Source organism: Salvia hispanica, unplaced genomic scaffold (genome assembly GCF_023119035.1).
Source record: "Salvia hispanica cultivar TCC Black 2014 unplaced genomic scaffold, UniMelb_Shisp_WGS_1.0 HiC_scaffold_545, whole genome shotgun sequence".
NCBI lineage: Eukaryota > Viridiplantae > Streptophyta > Magnoliopsida > Lamiales > Lamiaceae > Salvia > Salvia hispanica.
In genome coordinates, this window is record NW_025952295.1 from 68,242 (window position 1) to 89,046 (window position 20,805).

Consider the following 20,805-nt stretch of genomic DNA (forward strand, 5'->3'; position numbering starts at 1 on the left):
AGAGAGAGTAAAGTAAGAAAGAGAAAAAAGTTACCGTATATAGACATGACTCAACTATGAAGAAACTTTCCAGAAATGGAAAAATGACTCAACTATAAAGAACTAGGAGTCTTTGCGTAGTACTACTATTATTTAAACTGATGACAATATAATGTAGATTAGGTAAAAGGAAAGACAAAAAGTTTACTGGAGAAAAACGCAAACATCGATTCTAAATAAAAATCCAACGGAAGTAAATCTAATTAAGTAAAATCGCAAAAATTGATAACTCAATAAGCAACAAAAAACCATGCAATACTAATAAACCCTAAACCACCAAACACTCACTACCATCCATACCCATACCCATACCCTCCGCCGCCGGAGTAGCTACTGCCGGCCCCGGAGGCGGCATATACTGGCCTCCGTATTCCACCGCCGAGGTGCTCGTGAGGTCCTGCGGCAGCGGTGGCAGCTCAGCCCATTGCGGGTGCTCCACCTGCCCAAACCCCAGAGTTTTGCCCGTAATCCACCTGTCCGTAGTAGCCTTGCTGGTGGCCGCATTGCAGCCGCCGCCGCCATAGTTGTATCCACCGCGGCTGGGGCGGGGGGTGTTCCGGCTGAGAGCTTTCGGGGCAGGGATGTTGGTGAGGAGCCACTCTGCCTGCCGTCAGGATAGACGAAGTTGGTGTAGGCTTTGGAGCCACGGAGGAGCGGGCTGCATAGTCGTAGGCCATGGCGGCTTCCTCGGCCGTGTCGAAGGTCCCAAGGTGACTCTGCTTACCCTTCTCCTCCAACCCTTTTATCTGCGCTCTATACTTGTCTGACCTTCTCCGCACGCCCCGATACATTTTGCAGAAAAATGAAAATGTTATGCGATTCAATTGAGTTTATATAGTGACATTCAAGGTTAACACAATTTGCTAATAATGTGAAAAAGTACTAGTAATAATTTTGGGATGGAATCTCCAGGCCTACAATTTTATTTGTATTTCTTCACAATTATTTTAGGACATAATGTCTCTATATAATAATCCTCTTTTTTTTTTATTTTCCATAATTGTATACTTATATTTGAACTAATATACTCATGTTATTTTAAGTAGATTTTTATTTTTAGAATACGATTTTTTCACATAACATAAAAATCTTTATACATGCTTATACACATATGTAGATATTCATGATTTTCATATTCGTTATTCTAATTGGACGATTCTAAAAATTATAGGGGAGGAGATTCCCAGCAATGCTGAGAATGAAACGCATAGGTAAGTTTTCTTTTCCTTTTTCCTTTTTTTTGTTTTAATAAGGTTATTTTAATTATGGGATGTTTTTTTATTAAATAATTACTATCTTGTCAAAATAAATTAAAAAAAAAAACATACCATTGGAATTCAATTGTAACTTTAAATTAAGAATTGAAAAAAATTGAAAAGTAAATACCCCCCATGTTTCATTTTTCCATTTCAAAATTTTCTTTATAAGCATTTCTATAAAAGAATTTTTTTTTCTCTTTCATTTTCTTTTTACTTTTTCTCTCTCTTTATTACATCTTTATTTCTCTATTTTTTCCTCTCTTTAATTACGTTTTTATTTTTTTTTTTCCCAAATATTCCCTAAAACTCCGTGCGAAAAATTTGCCTCAACTATGGTGAAACGGAGGGTATTAAAATTAAAAATATAAAATTCTTAAAATTAAATCATAAACTCAATTGTATTAATATATCATATATCAAATTTTAATTTGTTACGTGATATATTAATTTGGGCAAAAAAATTTTTATTTTAGAAACAAAAAAAAAAATCAACTATATAACTTTAAAAAAAAATATTAGTAAATGAGTTAAAAAAATGTGATTATCAATTTCATTAATTTTACCAAGCAGCTCCATGTTTTACTACTCCCTTTGTACTAGTAGTAATCAATTACCTGAATTCATTTTTATTATTTCGAATTAACTACTCCATGGTTCAAATCAAATTTGATTGTTTTTTTTTTTTAATTTTTTTTTTGGGGCAAGGGAGGGAACAAAATATACAATTAAATGAAGCAGCGCTTTTCTCAGGTCCATCCAATGGGTTGCAGCTACTCCCCCTTTAAATTTAGCAGACATCAAAAAACGACAATAGACTCTTGACCTTCTATGAATCATTCGCTAGTTTTCTATAAGGTCCCATACCCCTCTGCAAACATGGTAAACTGAAACAGTTAGTGAACTTAACTTCAAGTTTAGCCCCGCTTAGATGTGATTCTCTGGGGGCTCATTCAAATACCAGCTGTCTTGGTTGCTCACACAATGCAACGGAGCCTTGCTTTAACGATATTTTGAGCAACACCACTGCCTACCTAGCATGTATGGCATATCCGAGTGTGTGAGATTACCATGGAAAAAGCGTGTTTAAAACCTTTGTTTGAGCATTTGTTACTTACCAACTACTATGAACTACAGTTTTGGGGTTCAACTCCCAATCAATATTTTTTTTGTTTTTTAATTTATCTAAATTTTTTTTTAAATAATATCTCCTTTTTCCGCCCTTTAAAGAGGGCCCCCTTTTCGTTTTTGGTTTTCACCATGAATTTTCATTCAAAATTGGAAACAGCGGCCCAAATCACCTTTACCCCCACAATTTCCCCCCCTCAGTTTTTCCCAAAATAAAAATCATAAAACCCCGTCGGGGGAAGGGGTCATCTTTTTTGGGGCCCCGGGGGGGAGTATATTCAGAAAATTTCATATCTAAATAATTCTCTTAAATTACTACCCCCTAAAATCCCTTTTCCCCGGGTTTACTTTTTTATGGCGAAATTTTTTAGGAGGAGTTTTAGGTTGGTCGGAGAAAAAAAAAAATATTTAAAAAATATTTTAAAAAAAAGAGATAAGAGGGGGGGTTTTTTAAAAAATGAAATTTCTTCTTGGATAGGGGGGAAAAACCTTCTCTCTAATATGGTGGGCCACATTCTTTACTAAAATACTATATATATAAATAACTATTTCTTTCTTCTCTTTTTCCCAAATTTTATATTAATTTTTGGCATCTAAATTTTATTTTTTTGGGACGGGGATTTTGTAATATTTTATACACACCAATCTTCGGTATGTATCGAGGGTGGGTATACCGCGATATATGAATACGGGATATAAAGGAAAAATTTATATTTCCCGGGATGCACGGTATAGAAAAATTGATTCCGTCCCGTATAAAATTAAAGTATATCAAAAAAGTTGTTTTGGTATTTTTGGGGACAATAAGTAATATATTTGAAAATTTTTTCCCCCCTAAGTTAGATCTTTAAAGGGGGCTGCATTTTGGGTTTTCTTAAAAAGGGAAACTTCAAAATTTAGGCGGTACAAAAAAAATAGACATATATACTAGGCCAATATCCCAAAAAATTGGTTGGTTTTAAATTGCAGTGACTCACAATCACATCCCCAAAATCAACAGAAACCTATTGGTTGATGAAATTTAATTTGGAGAGAGCAGCAGCAGCAGTCAGCACCTGGCAAAAAAAAAGGATGTCTGAGCGCAGCTGCTGCTGACAAACGCCCTCTTTTGAACACGCCCTCTCCGACACAAGCTTGGTTGCCAAATCCCAGCCTCTACCAGAATCAAGATCTAGAATGCTCAAATCAGCTCTCATCCTCGTCTTCTCCCTCCATCTATTCAAATCATATCCAGCCCCCTTCAATTCGTTGTTGAAATTCTTCAGCCCGCTGCAGACCTCAGCCCCGGTGTCGCCATTTGAAGCAGAACTATCCCAGCAGAATACATATCGAATAGATCTGGACTATTCAGCTGCCAACCACAAGATTACTATTAGAATGAAATGAATAGGGTTTGCGGTGTTGAATGATGTGGCAAAATTCTCAAAGTAGACGAATATAGGTTAAACATTCTGTGTTTGGCGGAATTCTTTCAATTTCGAGAAAGGGAAAGACGCATATGGATAGCGTCGCATCCCTTCACAAACAATGTTTAAGTGGTTGGAGAACCAGACTTTTTCATCTCTCTTACTCTACCAATTGCGAATTAAAATCCATGTCGGTTCTAAAGTTTTTAGTAAAATTTTGCCTCTAAGATGACTCCAACCCAGGGTAATAAGTAACACTAGTCTACTTCACTAACTACTTGAACTAAGAGACGTGCTATCCATATGCATCTTCCGAAATTGAGATCATCTTTCCCTTTCTCGGAAGTGAAAAAAAAGTGGCAAACACGGAATGCTTTGCCTATATCCATCTACTTGAGAATTTTGCCAATAATGTACTATGTAGTATACCTGCCTGCCATAAGATTGGAGAGAGAAGGGCTGCGATGGGCTCTGGCGGAGGGAATGGGAGTCTCCTCAGGCATCACGTAGAGCTCGGGCGGGCAGTAGTCAGGATCAAGCAAACCACGGTTAGGGATGTAGTTTTCCCTATGCGGAGATCCGTGGCTGCCCCAAAATCAATCAGTTTGATCCGCCCTTTCTTGGTGACCACCAAATTGGAGGGCTTCACATCACGGTGAACTATTCCCGTGTTGTGTATCTTCTTCAACGATGTTATTATCTGTCGCATTACTTGCTTGATTATCAGAGCATTCCTCTCCATTGATTCCACCCCTTGCAGAACTCTTCCAAACATCACAGACTCCAAATTCAAAGGAAAGTTTCGATCTTTCATGTAATCTCCCAAGTCCAAATCTCCCTAAATCAAAATTACTCAATCAATTAATCAAAAACTAATTTATCATTCTTCATCTTCACAAAGGAAATTAAGAATGATCACCTCGTATTTCCAAACAAGCCATTTCTCCCCTTTGTGAAGAGAGTGTTGGTTTTGTCTGCAACAAAGCTACCAAGAAATTCTGCACAAGTTTCTGGAGCAGCTCGAGATAGCCTGTAATTGAACCACTCTTCAAACTCCCCACACTCCACAGCGCCTTTAACCCCAATTTTGACCTGAATTCTGATGATCATCAATAGAGCAACGATTTAACATTAATGGCGGATTGAACTATTACCTTTTTGAGGATAACCTTATCCTTAAAGCTTTCGTCAATCCGATTCCGTCTCGATTTACTCCGGAGATTCTCATCAACGGTGTAATTTTTGGGCACGACTACTCCGGAGTAGACGATCCCAAACGAGCCCTCGCCGACTCTATCGCCGACTAAGAAATCGGTCCTCTTCAAACTCCGCCGCCCGCTCAGCGCGTCCACTCCCGCCTGCAGGGGAGCTAAAAGGTACGCGTCAATGGCTCCGACGAGGACCCCGGGCCTCGCCGTCAAGTAAAGCCAGGAAACCCCGGCGAAAACTAGCAATCCCCATTTCTCGACCTCCGGGAGATCTGCGGCGAGTTGCTGGAATTGGGTGAGGGATTGCTCCAATTGGATGGAGTTATAAGTCAACAGATTGTCGTTGAAGAGCGCATTGCATTTGATGGAGAAATTCCTTCTGGTAATGGACCAAATCAAAGGCAAATTAGGGTTTGAGCGGCGGAATTGAAGCGCAGTGGCGGTGGGGGATACGAGAGAGGCCATGGAAATTGGGCGTTGTTTGGTTTGGAATTGGCGCCTCAATCAGTTTATCCTTTACATGTCTCCGTTTGTGGACTTCATTCAAACAACAATGCTTTTCCTCCAACATTCAATTTTAACCATTTTCAATCTTATTTTCCCCCTATAAAATCATCTCTTTTTGTTTACTGTTAATAAAGGAAAAAGGATGGGTAAATGTTTGAATTTTGAAGACTGCTTTGTAGAAATCCAAGCTTTGCAAATCACAACTTTAATATTTCAAACCACTCTCCTCCAAAAAAAACTTGTTTTAAGGGAAATGAATACATTCCAAACCTCAATAGCAAATCAAAATGTTTCTAACATTCTCTGGCCACCGGAGAGCACTTGCACCGAGGAATGGATCCTCCTCCGGTGACACGAATCCAAAGCCACGCGTCGATATTTCCATCTCCAACAAAGAGAATGTTCCTCCCTCCGCCCAACTCAACGAGGAGGCGGTTGATCCATCTTTGAAAAGGCTCGAGACACTAAGGTGCGAGGAGGCACTGAGAGACAAGTCCCTGATGCTGGATTCGGCAATCAAGGAGATTCTAATCGAGGGAGGCGCAGAAGCAGCTCGAGCTTGAGCTCGACCGCCTCTATCGCCTCAACCAAATCAACTTAGCTTGCATGGTAATAACCATTTCATTTGATCATTTTCAATCACATTCGAAACAAATTTGTCAATATATATCTGTGGCTACTGCAGATGACATCTCGTCTTCGATCACTGAGAGACAAGGAAGAAGAGAAGAAGATGAAAATGAACAAGGTAAAACTTCTTAAGTGCTGCATTCAACTTCTTTTTACACCAATAGTTTCTCACCTATTTTTTTTTAATATTTCAGCATATATTTATATTCAAGGCGGGGAGAGTCTGAGTCCACAAGATGCTTGATTTCAATTTCGAATCAATCTATTTGTTGTGTTGAGTAATTGAGTTTTTCTTTTCTTGTCTTGTTTCATTTGAGAAATGAAATTCAATTTTCACTGTCATGGACTTATTAATTAGTTCCATATGTTCCACTATACTTTCGTTAAAATCTTATTGGGCCTACTTTTAGTTCTTTTCTTGACCTATGTATGCACTTTATATTTGACTCAAGATTTAAACACAATTGACGGGAAATGAATAAATAGTTTAAGTGAGTATCACCTAGTTTTAATATAAAATCGATAAAATAAAGTTTTAATGTTAAATTTTATTCCCAATTTCAAAGTCTTGATATATTTCTTTACGGGTTATCGTAAGAAGTTAGAGTTATTTTTTTTTTGGGCCCTTTTTTTCAAATAAAAGCATACTCTAACAAGTTAGTGTTGTATGTGACTCATATTGTGTTTGAATCTAGCATGTGCCGTTTCGATTGAGGATTTTCTTAACGGTCGTATTCGAGTGTGAATTTAACGAGTTGGATTATTACGAATCAACCCGTTAATAATCAAACCGTATAAATAATAAGTCCAACGATATCTACTAAGTACTAATTAGTTAGTTTTCCAATTTTAGTTTTGATTAGTTCTTGTCAATTAGCTTAATTTCATGAGTAAAAGTTTTCCCTAATCTAGACATATTAAGTTTCAATATGAGTTGCTCGCCCAACTAATATGTTCTTGACAAGTGAAATTATATACTTCACCGTCACTTTAGCCCCTTATTGGGGTTTTTAAGGTTTGGTTGAATAAATAAATTTTTATTTTGGAAAGGGGCCCCCATTTTAATTAAATGTGTAATAAATAAATTGAGGGATTTGAGACTTTTTTTTAACTTTTTTTTACTTATTTTTTGGGTTTTTTTATTATTTTTACCCTTCAAATTTTAAAGGGAAAAACGGCCCCAAAATTTGATAAACCGGGATCCAAAGTGAGACGGAGGGAGTATAATGTAAAACCTAAATGAAAAATAAAAAATTTTCCTTAATTTTTTTGCCTTTGTTTCTTTTATTAAATATTTTGATCCAATAAAATTTTTTTTTCAATGTACCATTTTGTTAGTATATTAATGGATAATGATGATCTTAAATTGTCTTAGCATATTCATTCATTAATTGACTAATATTTTAAAAAAAAAATGTTTTCTTGCACCTTAAATATTGAACTATGTTATTGAATTTTTTATTTAAATTTTTTTTCAAGTAAATAAAATAAAAGTTTCTTTGTATTTTATTTTTTATTTTCTTGCTTTGAATATTTTTTTAAATTTTATATATGTTAAAAAAAATAATAACAACTGTAATTACTTAAATAATACAGTATGTTAACAAAGTTTAAATTATTGCCAAAAAATTGAGGAAAGTTTCTATATTTTAGGTTTAATTTTCCCATTTGATATCATTATACTTGTACAAAAATTCTTATTGCAAATTTGATACCAAGATTAGTGATTTTTTTATTTTTATTGTACTATGATGTAACTGTCATATTCTCCCATAATTGTACCCAAAATTTAGAGAAAAACCATACCTTTATCTTAGAAATTTTCTTTGGGTATACCAAATTTTTTGGGATGACCAATTTGTCTTATCGCATTAATTTTTTTTATGCCTAAAAGAAATTCAGTATCATTAAACGACATACCAAATATGGGAAAGGGATAACAGATAATATCATATTTAAAATATATTTATACATAAATATTTTATTCATGATATACAATTTATTATAGTGATGGTACCACTACAATATATCACCTGTCCCTAAAAAACAAATATAAAAAAAAGTTAGGCTTATTTGGTATTTTTGTGATAAACCCCGGCATGCTGGCATTTAAAATTTAAAAAGGGTAAAATAAGTCAAACTGAAAAAATGAAAAATTTATTACTCTCTTTAGTTTGGGATAATTTGACCCATATTTTTTTTGGATTCCTAATTTTCCTTATTTTTTATTTTTTAAAAAAATTTTTCCCTCTTCTATTTCCTTTTATTAAAAAATATTTTTAAAGAGGGTAAATAATTTTTAAATTAGATTTCTTAAAATAGGAGGGGAAAAAGTTTAAATTTCCTAAGACTATTACGAAATAAGTAAAAATATCAATCTGATTTAAAAGAAAACTTTTTTCTTATGACTAATCAATAATTATTGACAATTTAATTTAGCAAATTGTGGTGATGAGATTAGGCGGAAAAAAAAAACCGAAAAACAGAGAAAGGGATTTGAGATCTGAAATCTGCCAAATTTTCGACTCCAAATTTCGAATTCATGCATTCATGCGTTTGTTTCCATCAAATCACGCTTTCCCTAGGCCATAAAAGGCCCCATCGCTCTCTCTCCCTCTGCGCTTCCACGGTCTGAGCCTCTCTTTTTTTTTTTTTTTTTTTTTTTTTACTAATTCTTGGCATTTATTTACATTTCTGTTGCCCAATGTGGCAATGATTTCCTGATTCTAAATTTCGATTTTGTTTTATCTCGTGTCTGTTTGTTTTCTCATTTCTTTTCTACTAGCATTTTGAAGTTTGGCATTTGCTGGGGGGGGTTGCTCTTTTTGTGCTGCATTTGCTGGCCTTTAGTTTCTATTTCTACTGAATTGTTAAAGTGAAGGTTTTACGTTTACCCCTCATATCTACTGGGGTTTGGTTTGTAGGAAGATTAGTTTTTTGAGGGGAAAATTTGCATTTTTGATTTTGACGTGTTTTACAAGTCTTCTAATTGACTCGGGAATTATCCGAATGGTTCAAAGTAATGCATTTATTGGGCCTCTTCTTGTCTTGTTAATTTCCCAAAGGGGAATATCTTCTCCTCTAATCTTATCCTTGGGGGACACTATTGCAGTCAGAGTAAATTTTTAGTTTGGGTTTTATAGGGTTTTAGCAAATTGTTCAGGTTTGGGGATTCTTTATGCCATTGATGGATTATTTATGCCTTCGACAAGCTATCGCGCCCAAGTTTGAGCCATTTCCTACCCCCTAAATCGGCGCATTCGCCCCCCTAAGTTCAGCTCATTACGATGTTGCAAGCAGATCGTTCTCGCCTGGGTTTCGGGGGCCCCGTTGTAATTTGTATCATCTAAAGGGATTCGACATAGATTCTGTTTTAATCGAAGGTGGCTGTTTCGGGAAAATTGGGGGAACCCCCTCCTTTCCACCCTGGAAAAAAGGGATTTTGTCATTTGATCTTCGTGCAATCCCCCCTGAGAGCAGGGAAGCTTTGCTTCGGGGGGTGGTGAAATAGATTTGCAGAGAACATGCCATTGAAATTTCGGGCTTCATCTCCCATTTCTTGATTACACGTGAGAAACCCAGGCAACTAGAGGTCAAAGGGGGTTTCTTGACTTAAGCAGCATCTTGAAGCTAAAAACGTCATGAAACCCCAGGTTGAAAATAAAATGATTCAAAGAAGACATGTGATAACTCTCAATTTTCGGGAAGGAATTGGGACCAAAGTAAAATTCTTAACTTCTTGCCCAAAAACCTTTCATTCAGTTTCACAGGTTGGCTTATTTGTATTTTTTACCTTGCCGCTTTGAACCAATTTCCCCTTTTTGGGTTTTGGCAGAACTTTTTCCCCTTTTCCCCTTTTTTTTGTGCTTACTGTCACAGCTGTCAAAGATGGCTATAAACTGGCGGAGAACGGTCTGACAGGAATGAGAATAATGGGAGGCACTAGTGCTACAATCAGATGGATTCCCCCAAAAGGGGGAAGATGATTCAGGCTGGCGGGGTATTGAAGATCAGTTCCAATGAAACTTTTCCCTTTTGGATATGGTGCTGCTGGGAAGGGGAGTGATCCTGTGGAATCGCCTACATACAGCGATGAATTTGGATGGTGGTCAAACTTGAAAAAGGTATCCCGACAAGAAACTAATAAACTTTTTCTTGGAGGGACTATGATATCTGGTACCATAACTTGTGAGCAAAACGGGAATATCTAGAGTTCATGGCTAATATGGAGCTGAATGGGCTTGTTTTCTTTGTCCAATATCATTCTGCGTGGCTGTAAACTTAAGAACACGGAATGGGCAGTTGGGGTTGTGGTTTATGTGGGCAGGATCGGCTATGATGAACAGTGCAATTTCCCCCAAAAAAGAAGCAGACTGGAGACCCATGAACAGGGAGACATTATGGTTATCATTTTTCCTTTTAATCATGTGCTTTGTTGTTGGCCTGGGATGGGTTTTGGTTCCCCCAAGTCTCATTGATACACTGCCTTACTACCCAAAAGTTTATTTCCCAAAAAGGGAAAAGATGGCAAGAAATACAAGTTTTATGGAATTCCATGGAGACATTTTTTTTCGTTCTTGAGTTCTATCATAGTTTTCCAGATAATGATTCCGATATCCCCCTATATTACGATGGGTTGGGGGGTTGGGGGAATCATATTTCATGATTGGTGATCAGCAAAGTACAGCAGTTTGAGCAATTCTAGGTTTCGGGGCAGATCTCTGAATATTAATGAGGACTTGGGACAAATACGATACATACGTCTGATAAGACAGGCACACTAACAGAAAAAAAAAATGGAATTCAAAAAAAGCAAGTTTTGGGGGAAAAAATTTTGGGGACATAAAACTGGTTCACAGATACAGTTGCTGGGGGTATAATATGAATGTCTTTTTTACTTGGATGATAATGTGAATTTATGTTGATACTGTTTTATTATGCATAAATTCAATTTTTAATGCATTTATCTATTAGGAAAACAATCTATGGGTATTCCTTTGCTAATCAGAAGATCTACCGTTGATACTCATTCTTTTGTAATTTTATGAATCTAACTTGTAGAAGTCCAGTTGACCGTATAGTGTATTGACAAAAAAGTTGCATGCTTCTTGTATCTGACATGCTCCCGAAAGGACTGCCATTTAGCTCATTGCTATATTTTCAGAACAGACACCCTTCACCAGTTCACCTGTCCTGTTTTTTATATTCACACCTTATTCTTTTTAATGCCCTCCATCGTGAGTTCCAAGAGAGAGCCACAATTTAATATTCTTGTCAATCTGATATCGTCTAATCATTTATTTCTGCTCTGTTCTTTTCTCCTATGGCTTCTTTCCACTGCACATGATGCAATAGTAGTGCTCTATGTTTTTTAAGACCTGCTGTATTTTGTGTGTACATGTTCATGTTGCATAACTTAGATAGTATCATTTGTTCATGTCGTGTCATTTTCTCTTTCATGATCTTGTCTTAACCTTGTGATAATATGTGCAGTGGAAGAGCCTATGGTGGGTGGAAGAAAATGGAAGCTCAAATCTGAAACCACCACAGATCCTGAACTCATCAAATTATTGTACAAAGATCTTCATGGAGAAGAAAGAATTGCTGCGCATGAGTTTTTTCTTACGCTAGCAGCTTGTAACACCGTGATACCCATTCTTACTGGAAATCCTTCAAGTATTTCTTGCACTTCATTGAGTGATGGCCTTACCTCTATAGACTACCAAGGTGAGTCTCCTGATGAACAGGCATTGGTTGCAGCAGCCTCTGCATACGGCTATACACTTTTTGAGCGGACATCTGGGCATATTGTGATTGATGCCAATGGTGAGAAATTAAGGTAGTAAGCTCTCCTTGTTACTTTTGTTTTAATCCCCTCAAATGTTTTTGATCCCCAATAAGCATATTTTTCTTGATAAGCGATATAATATCTGTTATTCACTGTTTCCTCTTTTGCTGAATTCAGTACATGAATATTTTTCATATGCAGTTATTATCATGGTTAGACTCGTGTAAGTCTTTAAGTTGTTTTTTGTGGCTTACAGTATATACCCTGTGCGATGCAGGTTGGATGTATTGGGTTTGCATGAGTTTGATAGTGTGCGTAAAAGAATGTCTGTTGTCATTAGATTTCCCAATGGTAGTGTGAAGGTGTTGGTGAAGGGGGCTGATACATCGATGTTCAGCATCTTAAAAAAACATCTTCCATGTGATGATCACATGAGAGATGTAACGCAAGTACATCTGGATGATTATTCATCTGAAGGTTTACGCACCCTGGTTGTTGCAGCTAGGGACCTTAATGGTGAACTCCTTTGCAAAGTGGCAACACATGTACGAAGATGCGTGCACATCTTTTACAGAAATTGTAAAAAAACCCAAAGCACCTATCGAAAGCAACTTTACCCTTCTTTGGGCCCCTGCTATTGAGGACAAATTCAAGGGGTGTACCTGAGGCCCTTGAGTCCCTAGGCAGGCTGGAATAAAAGGGGTGGGTTCTCACTGGTGAAAACAAGAGACAAAACCATTGACTTTCTTGCCGACTCTTGACTGCAGATATGCACCAGATCATTATCAATGGAAATTCAGAACATGAATGCAGAAAACTACTATGTGATGCCAAGGCCAAATACAATGTCAATTCTGCAAGTTGCTTTGATAATATGACAAAATTGCAGGGGAAGACTGAACAGAATTTTCTTGAAATGCCTTCCCAAACAAAGTCTTCCAATATGCCTCAAAAGATAGCAGGCAAGGAAGACCGGCCTACATTTTGCCCACTAGCCCTTATTATTGATGGGAAAGCATTTCTTAGCTTTATGTTTGATATCTTGATAGAAGCTTATTTACAGTTATAAGAATGAACAAGCCTCTTACTTCTTTTTTTGTCAATGTCATCAGCTGTTCAACCTCGCCACTTTGTGTAAGGTGGTGCTCTGTTGTAGGGTTGCACCCTTGCAGAAGGCTGGAATTGTGGACATGATTAAAAGCCGCACTGATGATCTTACACTAGCCATTGGTGACGGTGAGTCGGTTATATTTTGATTTTCATATATCTTTGTTTTCTATCATTACATTATCTATTCGTTGTGATCTCGGTTGCTTAGGGTTAAGCAGGTAATTGCTGCATTATGTTTGAGTTGGGATGTAAATCTGAATTTGTTATTGTAGTACACTGATAGTCTAGTGTAACACTGTGACTCAGATACATCATGCTTCTTCTTGTTTTCTGTCTGAACTTTATGAACTAGTATATCTTTCATAAAGCTTTATGAAGAACTCTTTTATCGTCATCTGATGAGTAATGCTTTTGCAGGGGCTAATGACGTTTCCATGATCCAAATGGCGGATGTTGGCGTTGGAATTTGTGGGCAAGAAGGGCGCCAAGCTGTGATGGCATCAGACTTTGCTATGGGCCAGTTCAGATTTTTGAAAAGATTGCTTTTGGTGCATGGACACTGGAATTATCCAGCGGCTTGGCTATCTCATTCTCTACAATTTTTATCGCAATGCTGTTTTTGTGTTGATGCTTTTCTGGTACGCAGAGTATCCTTGATCTTTATGTAGTGCATAATGTTTCCTTATGAAATCTGGGGCTTTCCAAGTTGATATCATGAACGGCGTGTTTGTTGCATAGAAAAATCCACACACCTATGCATACTTTAACTACATATGGATCCCTGCTGAACTAGTGCTTTCTTCTATTAATTTTGCAGGTATATCTTATGTACAGCCTTTTCTACTACTTCTGCATTGACAGATTGGAGCAGTGTTTTTTACTCCGTCATTTATACTTCTGTACCAACGGTGGTTGTTGGTATTCTAGACAAGGACCTAAGTCATAAGACATTACTCAAATATCCAAAGCTCTATGCAGCAGGGCACCGATCAAGAGAGTTACAATATGACCCTCTTCTGGATTACAATGGTGGACACATTGTGGCAGAGCCTTGTACTCTTCTACGTACCATTGTTCACCTACAGAGAGAGCACTATTGACATATGGAGTATGGGAAGCTTATGGACAATTGCAGTTGTCATATTAGTTAATGTGCACTTGGCAATGGATATTCAGCGATGGGTATTTGTTACTCATGCTGCTATATGGGGCTCAATTGTTGTAACATATGGCTGCATGGTGGTGCTTGATTCTATACCTGTTTTCCCTAATTATGGGTTAGTCTATATGTTGAAAATTATCATTCATCACGTATTTATAAGATGCACTAATAGTCATCTATGGTTGACACTGTGAAATTGTTGTTGTTTTGCAGTACAATATACCATCTTGTAAAATCACCAGTTTACTGGATCTCCATCTTACTCATAATGGTTATAGGATTGCTCCCCGGTTTATTTTCAAAGTTTGCCGTCAGATCTTCTGGCCCTCTGATATCCAGATTGCTAGAGAAGCTGAGATATTGAGAAAAAGGCGACCTTTTTTCGGGTCTAATGCTGATCAGGATTCTAGCTGACATGCATGCTTGCTGTAACTTCTCTTGTCATTCATTTGGTGGGCCTCTTCTCGAGCTTATTGAGATGTGCCTTCCAAATGGCATTCAGGTTCTGAAATCAAATGGTATGCTCAACATTTTTCTATAGTTTACTCGCGGAGTTTTGATGATCATTTACCGATACAATTTTTCTTGAAACCATGGATTGGATATATTAGGATTGTTGGGTTAATAGTAGTATTAGTTTATCTCCATATGACCAGAAGCATTACACTTGTTTCTACTTTTAGTGGACCCTTTCATGTTAGATTGCATTAAAAAAAATTCATATAGTGTTCATTCAATCTAATCCATATGCTTCAACATGCCCAATTGATATAGCTTATACAAATTCCTTTTTGATCTTGTAGAAATCTGGTGAAAGCCCACAGATAGATAGGAACCTTTCCTGCTACATGAACTGATCCGTGGCACAAAGAGGCATGGTCATCGTCCTTCTGCTACAGAGGGAAGGGAGCCCAAAACTGCTAGTCAAAATAGGCTGCTGCTCGTCGATGCTTAATCTGAAGCTGTAGCATTCCCGGTAATTCTAATGTCCATGGAAAAACGAACATGAGATCTCCAAGGTCTGCCTGTTGCATATATATAGAATCGATTAGTTTATAGATAATAAGTATTCTTATTCTATATATATGTGTCTTTTAACTAACAATAGATTAGATGTATTAACGCGTGTAATGAAAATGTGCTTGCTATTTCCTCATCTTCTTTCATGTTTTTTGTCACTTTTTCCGTGGTATTTTTAACAGAGAATATTAGGTCCCTTTTGAAAACCTTACTATTAAAATTTGAATATCTTATTTAACTAGAATGTAGTAGTTTACTTTAGTGGTCATGGAATGTGACTTAAGTGCACAAATTGAAGATTTTCGAGGCTCTGTTTGGTATCATAGAATTGAGCATTTCAAATTGAAATTGGAATCTTCAATTCTAAACCCCGTGTTTGTAACTATAAAATTGATTTAGAATTGAATTACAATTCCAATTGCCTCAATTCCACAATTTGAATTCGTGTCAAAAGTAGATGATTGAAATTCCAAATAATGTAAAATTGAGCACCTTCACACACTACATACATTGCACACATTACACACAATGTGCGGGAATACACAAACCCTTCGTATCAATTACTATAAATTATAATATAATTCCTTCAAATTCAAGTCCAGTTCCGCTAACCGAACTGACCTTGAATGAAATTCAAATTTTGCTTAACTTTCTTTTCATAAAGGAATTTGTTTTATTTTTTCCGATGATTGATGAATTAGTATACACATAATTAGGTAATTTTACATTTTTATTAATTTTAGAAAGTTTAGATAATTTTGTCATTTTTATTAGGGAATATTGCCAATTAAATCACAACTTTAACTTACAAAGTTAGCTAAATAAATCATAGCTTATTACACCTTCGCAATTGTCCCAAAACTTCAAAATTTTCAACAATTACTTGGTATTATTTAGTGACATGGCTTTTGGGTGACGTTATTTAATGATATGATATTAGGATGTTATATTTCTCCTTCCATCAATGAGGTGTATTATAGATTAAGAAAATTACGTCGCTCTTATTTCAACAATTTCCCTAATTTTCGTCGAATATCTCCATTCTCACATAATTCAGCCCTAATTCTCTTATATAAACAACGTTATGACCACATTAGAAAACACCGACTTCCATGTCACCACTTAGTTGCAGGAAATTTTTAAGTTATGAGACAATTACGAAAGTATTGATAGGTAGTATGATTTAATTAGGTTGTGATCAATTGTTAACTCACTCTCTAGTTGCTAACTACAACTAATTTAAGACCATACGATTTTAGAAATCTAGTGGTCTAAAATTTGCTCATGGTAAATTTTTGTTTTTATTGATTAAATCGAAAAGGATAAAAAAACTACCAAATTAGGTTTTGGATGAATATGTCACTATAAATGTTTTAAAATATTAACACGATGCTTTAGAATGTCAACACAGTGCTTTAAGAATGACATTCTACATGTATTATATTAACATATTTTATATATTATATTGACATTTATTGTTGTACGAAAAAATTGAAAATTTTTGAATTTTTTTTTTAAATTTTGACATCGAAACATGTGCAAGTGAGATCTCGTTAGAATCATTATGAAATTATCTTTAATTTGATATATGTGTTTTAAAGTTATGGGATATTTTTTAAAAGTTAGTTACAACTAATTTGTTGTAGATTGACCTTAATACCCTTATTGACGTTTTTGTTGATCGTATTGACATTCCGGGCTAATGATCTACGCACTTGATTTGAATATACTAATGCCTATTATTTACTTATAGTTAGTAATTAAGTTATGAGTTAGCAATATAACACTTTCCTAATTAACTAACTTTGTAAGTTGTGAAATTGACTAGTAGTCAGCCGAAAGTTGTAATTTAATTGACAATTTACCCTTTTATTAATTTTCAAAAGTTTAGATACTTCATTCGTTTTATATTAATTTTTTTTTTACATATATACCATATTTACCTTATTTAAGTAATAAAAACATATTCCAGTTGTAATCCACAAATTAAATTAAATAATTTCATTATTAGTAGTTTTTTCAAAGTATTCTTCTTCTTATTATTACTACTATTAAAATATTTTTCAATTTTAATCTATAATAATTGTAAAAAGTGATGTGGCATATTATGTATCAATCCAAAAAAATCCCAAATAAGTACTAGAATATAAAAAATTTGTATCGGCAAATGGTTATCAAAACTAGAGATGTCGAGTCGAATCCAGTGGGCGGCCCAAATAGTTCGGTAAATTTAGAGAGTTAGGATTGAAAATTTTCAACTTGATAAAATTACAATATGATTAGCCAAGAACGATAGGGCCAGACCCTCAATCCGATAGGCTAGCCTGGTGGGTTGGTCCTTAGTACAATTCATTAATTATTTTATAACATAAATAACTATAACATTCGATTTTAAAGCATATTCAGAAATACAGTATTTTCTATGGTTGATATGATTTTTTAAATTTTGATTTATCTATTATAATAATATTAAATTGACTCTGTTTGATGAGATATTCAAAACATGGAATAAAATAGCAAGGGAAACCGTGATAGATTTATGCTATTCAACCCTAGCTTTTTACCATTTCTGTCTAAGACTCCACTCAGCCTCCTATATTATCATTCAAGGCGGTAGAAGGTAGCCACTGTTCAGTATACACATTGATGTTTTGATTTGATTTTATTTTTTATGTGAACAAGAAGATTTACAGGAAATTTGTGGTTGACTGTTGTTTATGTGACTCATGAGATATGCACATGAATCATGATTGATGATCGTATCTTTATTCTATTGCTGTTCTTTTCCGACTTTGTTTACGTCTTTGACCAACCATGCAAATCACTTTTTATCAAAATCGAAAAGCATTTTGTTTTTCAAGATTTTCTTCTAATAAACAAAGTTATACTTTTCGAGTCTTAAAAGAATATGCACTTTTAATTAGACACGAATTTTAATACACAATTCATAAAGTAAAAGTTAAGTAAAAAGAAAAAATAATTATTAAAGTATTATTAGTGGAAAATAGGTCACATCTCAATAGATAGAAAAGAGTTTCCAAATTTAGATAGTGCATATTTTAGTTGGATCGATTAAAGGAAAAGAAGTCGATATTCTTGTGAGACGAGAAGCATTGTGACAAGATCGACTTATATATTACAACATATTTTTATATATGTTTTCGGGCTATTGCATATCACTATAAAATACGACGCCCATAATTTTCATCGTTAAAAAATACTACAACTATTAAGTCTCGATGATATTGCTACCCCGCAGTCCGGATTAAATGTTCCACTTCAGTCAACACAAGTTTTAACTTTTAAGTTATAAAGGAGGATGAGTGAAAATTGTTAGTGTAACAGTGTAAATCTTATTTTGGGTATGAATATTAAGAATAAATATTTAGTAAATTAAATAAAGTGAGAATAAAATACATAATTAATGAGAAAATATACTAATAAAGAAGAGAATAAACTATAAAGTAAAGAAACAAATAAAAGAGATTAAGTTCATTGATAATGTTGAATATGAAAATAACCCAAATAATAAGATAGATCCAAAAAGAAATATTACTCAACACTAATTGAATGTGGTATAATGTGTGGATGTGTATAATGTGTATTAGTGGCGGATCCGAAATTTTCATTTGGGGGTGCGATAAATAAATATATAATACGTATTTTACATAAATTAGTTGTGAAAGGTTTGATTCATTTTTGAAAAATATTTTGTTATACAATTTTCATATAATTAACAAAAAAACAATAAAATAGAGTAGCAGAAAAGGAGAAAAAAATGAAAAGTAAAAGAAAAATGTAAAAATGCATGTAGAAAGCAGTTGACGGGTCCGAAATTTTTATTTGGGGATGCGATAAATAAATATATAATACATATTTTACATAAATTAGTTTTGAAAGGTTTGATTCATTTTTGGAAAATATTTTGTTATACAATTTTCATATAATTAACAAAAATAAAATAAAATAGAGTAGCGAAAAAGAGAGAAAAAAACTGAAAGTAAAAGAAAAACGTAAAAATGCATGTAGAAAGTAAAAAGTTCAAACACAAATTTGCTGAGTTCGAACCTAGGTCTCCGAATTAACAATGGTTACACTGTACCACTCCACCAACAAAGCTTTAGGTTATTTGGGTCAATATATAGTAAAACACAAAAAATATGAAGGTACAATTGTACCCCCTTTTTATACATTGGATCCGCCACTGATATGTATCATAGGCACTAAGCAGAACGATTATCGGTTTGTTTTCTATACTATGATGTCATTTTAATTGATATCCCGGAAGTAAGTCATTATAATTAACTTATACTCCATATTAATTAATAACGCCAAATCGAATTGCTTCGGCAGCAAAAATGAGACGCATTTGTAAGAGAGTAAATTATAAAGAACATAATAATGCAATCACATTTATTTATGACTTCTTCGTAAATGCGAAAGTACCACACATATCTTCCCGCATTTTTTTCTAGACAAATTAAAAGAGGAGGCACGGTAAATGAGTGGCGAAGCCCCTAATTCCATCTAAATGAAACAAATTATTAACGATTTTTGTATGCACCTTTTCCATTTAAATCAACACATATAAAATATGTTTATGAACACAAAGTGATGATTTTATTTAATGTTAATGAAAGAAGTGGGATTGTATCGGAAAATTGTGGTTGATTGTCGTGACATGTTACTTATGCATTATATTAAGCACATGATTGATGGGTCATAGCTTTATTCTAGTGCTATTCTATTCGACTTTGTTTACGTCTTTTGACAACGCTATGCTAATCCCTTTTTTATCAAAATCGAAAAAGCATGATTATCTTTTATGCTAACACATTTATATTGGTCAAGATTGATGTAAGGTCATTTTTAAATATATATCAAATTTTATTTTTGGTGTAGAAAACTTCTTCATATTATAAACTTAAACCCATGTTTTTTATATTTTTTACTAAACAACACTAATTATGAGTCTATTGCAAAAATTTTGGTGAGATATATACTAAAAAATGGTGACAATTATAATTTTGGTGTAGATGATTGGGGTAAAATTATTTTTTAATGTGACGTATATTGAAAAATGGGTTTGAGTTTGGTGCAAATGATCACTTTACAATCTATTTATCGATATGTTTTCAGGCTAATAATGCATATCACTATAAAATGCGAGTCTAGTAATTTTCATAGTTAAAAAAATACTATTTCTGCCACTTACATTTCATTGTAAACCAATAGATTTAAAAATAAAATTAATATTCCACTAATTTTTTCAACCTACTTACTTTTAATTTTTTAAAATTCATGTCAAGTCATTGTTGACTCTTTTTGCGAGAAGGAGAGAGTACTTAAGTCACGGAGTGAAATAGTATTCTATTCCATTCGTTCGATATTAAATGTCCCACTTTGAACCAACAAGAGTTTTATAAATGAAAATGAGAAAAAGAATTCAGGGTAATGTGAATATTATTTGGACATGAAAATTGAGGAAAAATATTTGGTGCATACAATGAAGTGAGAATAAAATACGTAAGTATTGAGAGAATAAAATAAA

The 20,805-nt window shown here is 34.6% G+C and overlaps 1 protein-coding gene, 1 long non-coding RNA gene and 2 pseudogenes across 2 annotated transcripts; 2 read left to right on the forward strand and 2 right to left on the reverse strand.

Moving 5' to 3' along the window:
• Positions 1–307: 307 nt before the first annotated feature.
• Positions 308–830, reverse strand: LOC125199535 (ethylene-responsive transcription factor 14-like). The gene is made up of 2 exons (XM_048097529.1): positions 687–830; positions 308–643 (listed from the first exon to the last, which is right to left on the reverse strand). Exons 1-2 carry the CDS (start codon positions 828–830, stop codon positions 308–310), a joined length of 480 nt encoding a protein of 159 aa, XP_047953486.1.
• A 2,597-nt stretch (positions 831–3,427) lies between these two features.
• On the reverse strand, positions 3,428–5,588 carry LOC125199541 (annotated as a pseudogene).
• A 492-nt stretch (positions 5,589–6,080) lies between these two features.
• LOC125199538 lies at positions 6,081–6,516 on the forward strand. The gene is made up of 3 exons (XR_007172599.1): positions 6,081–6,153; positions 6,230–6,292; positions 6,369–6,516. It is a non-coding gene; the product is annotated as an uncharacterized LOC125199538 (long non-coding RNA).
• Positions 6,517–9,361: 2,845 nt separating this feature from the next.
• On the forward strand, positions 9,362–15,143 carry LOC125199536 (annotated as a pseudogene).
• Positions 15,144–20,805: the final 5,662 nt, after the last annotated feature.

Coding starts and splice junctions, on each gene's coding strand:
- LOC125199535 (XM_048097529.1), bottom strand. CDS start 830: ATGTATCGGGGCGTGCGGAGAAGGTCAGACAAGTATAGAGCGCAGATA. Junction 644..686: donor ACTATGCAGCCCGCTCCTCC/GTGGCTCCAAAG, acceptor TCCTGACGGCAG/GCAGAGTGGCTCCTCACCAA.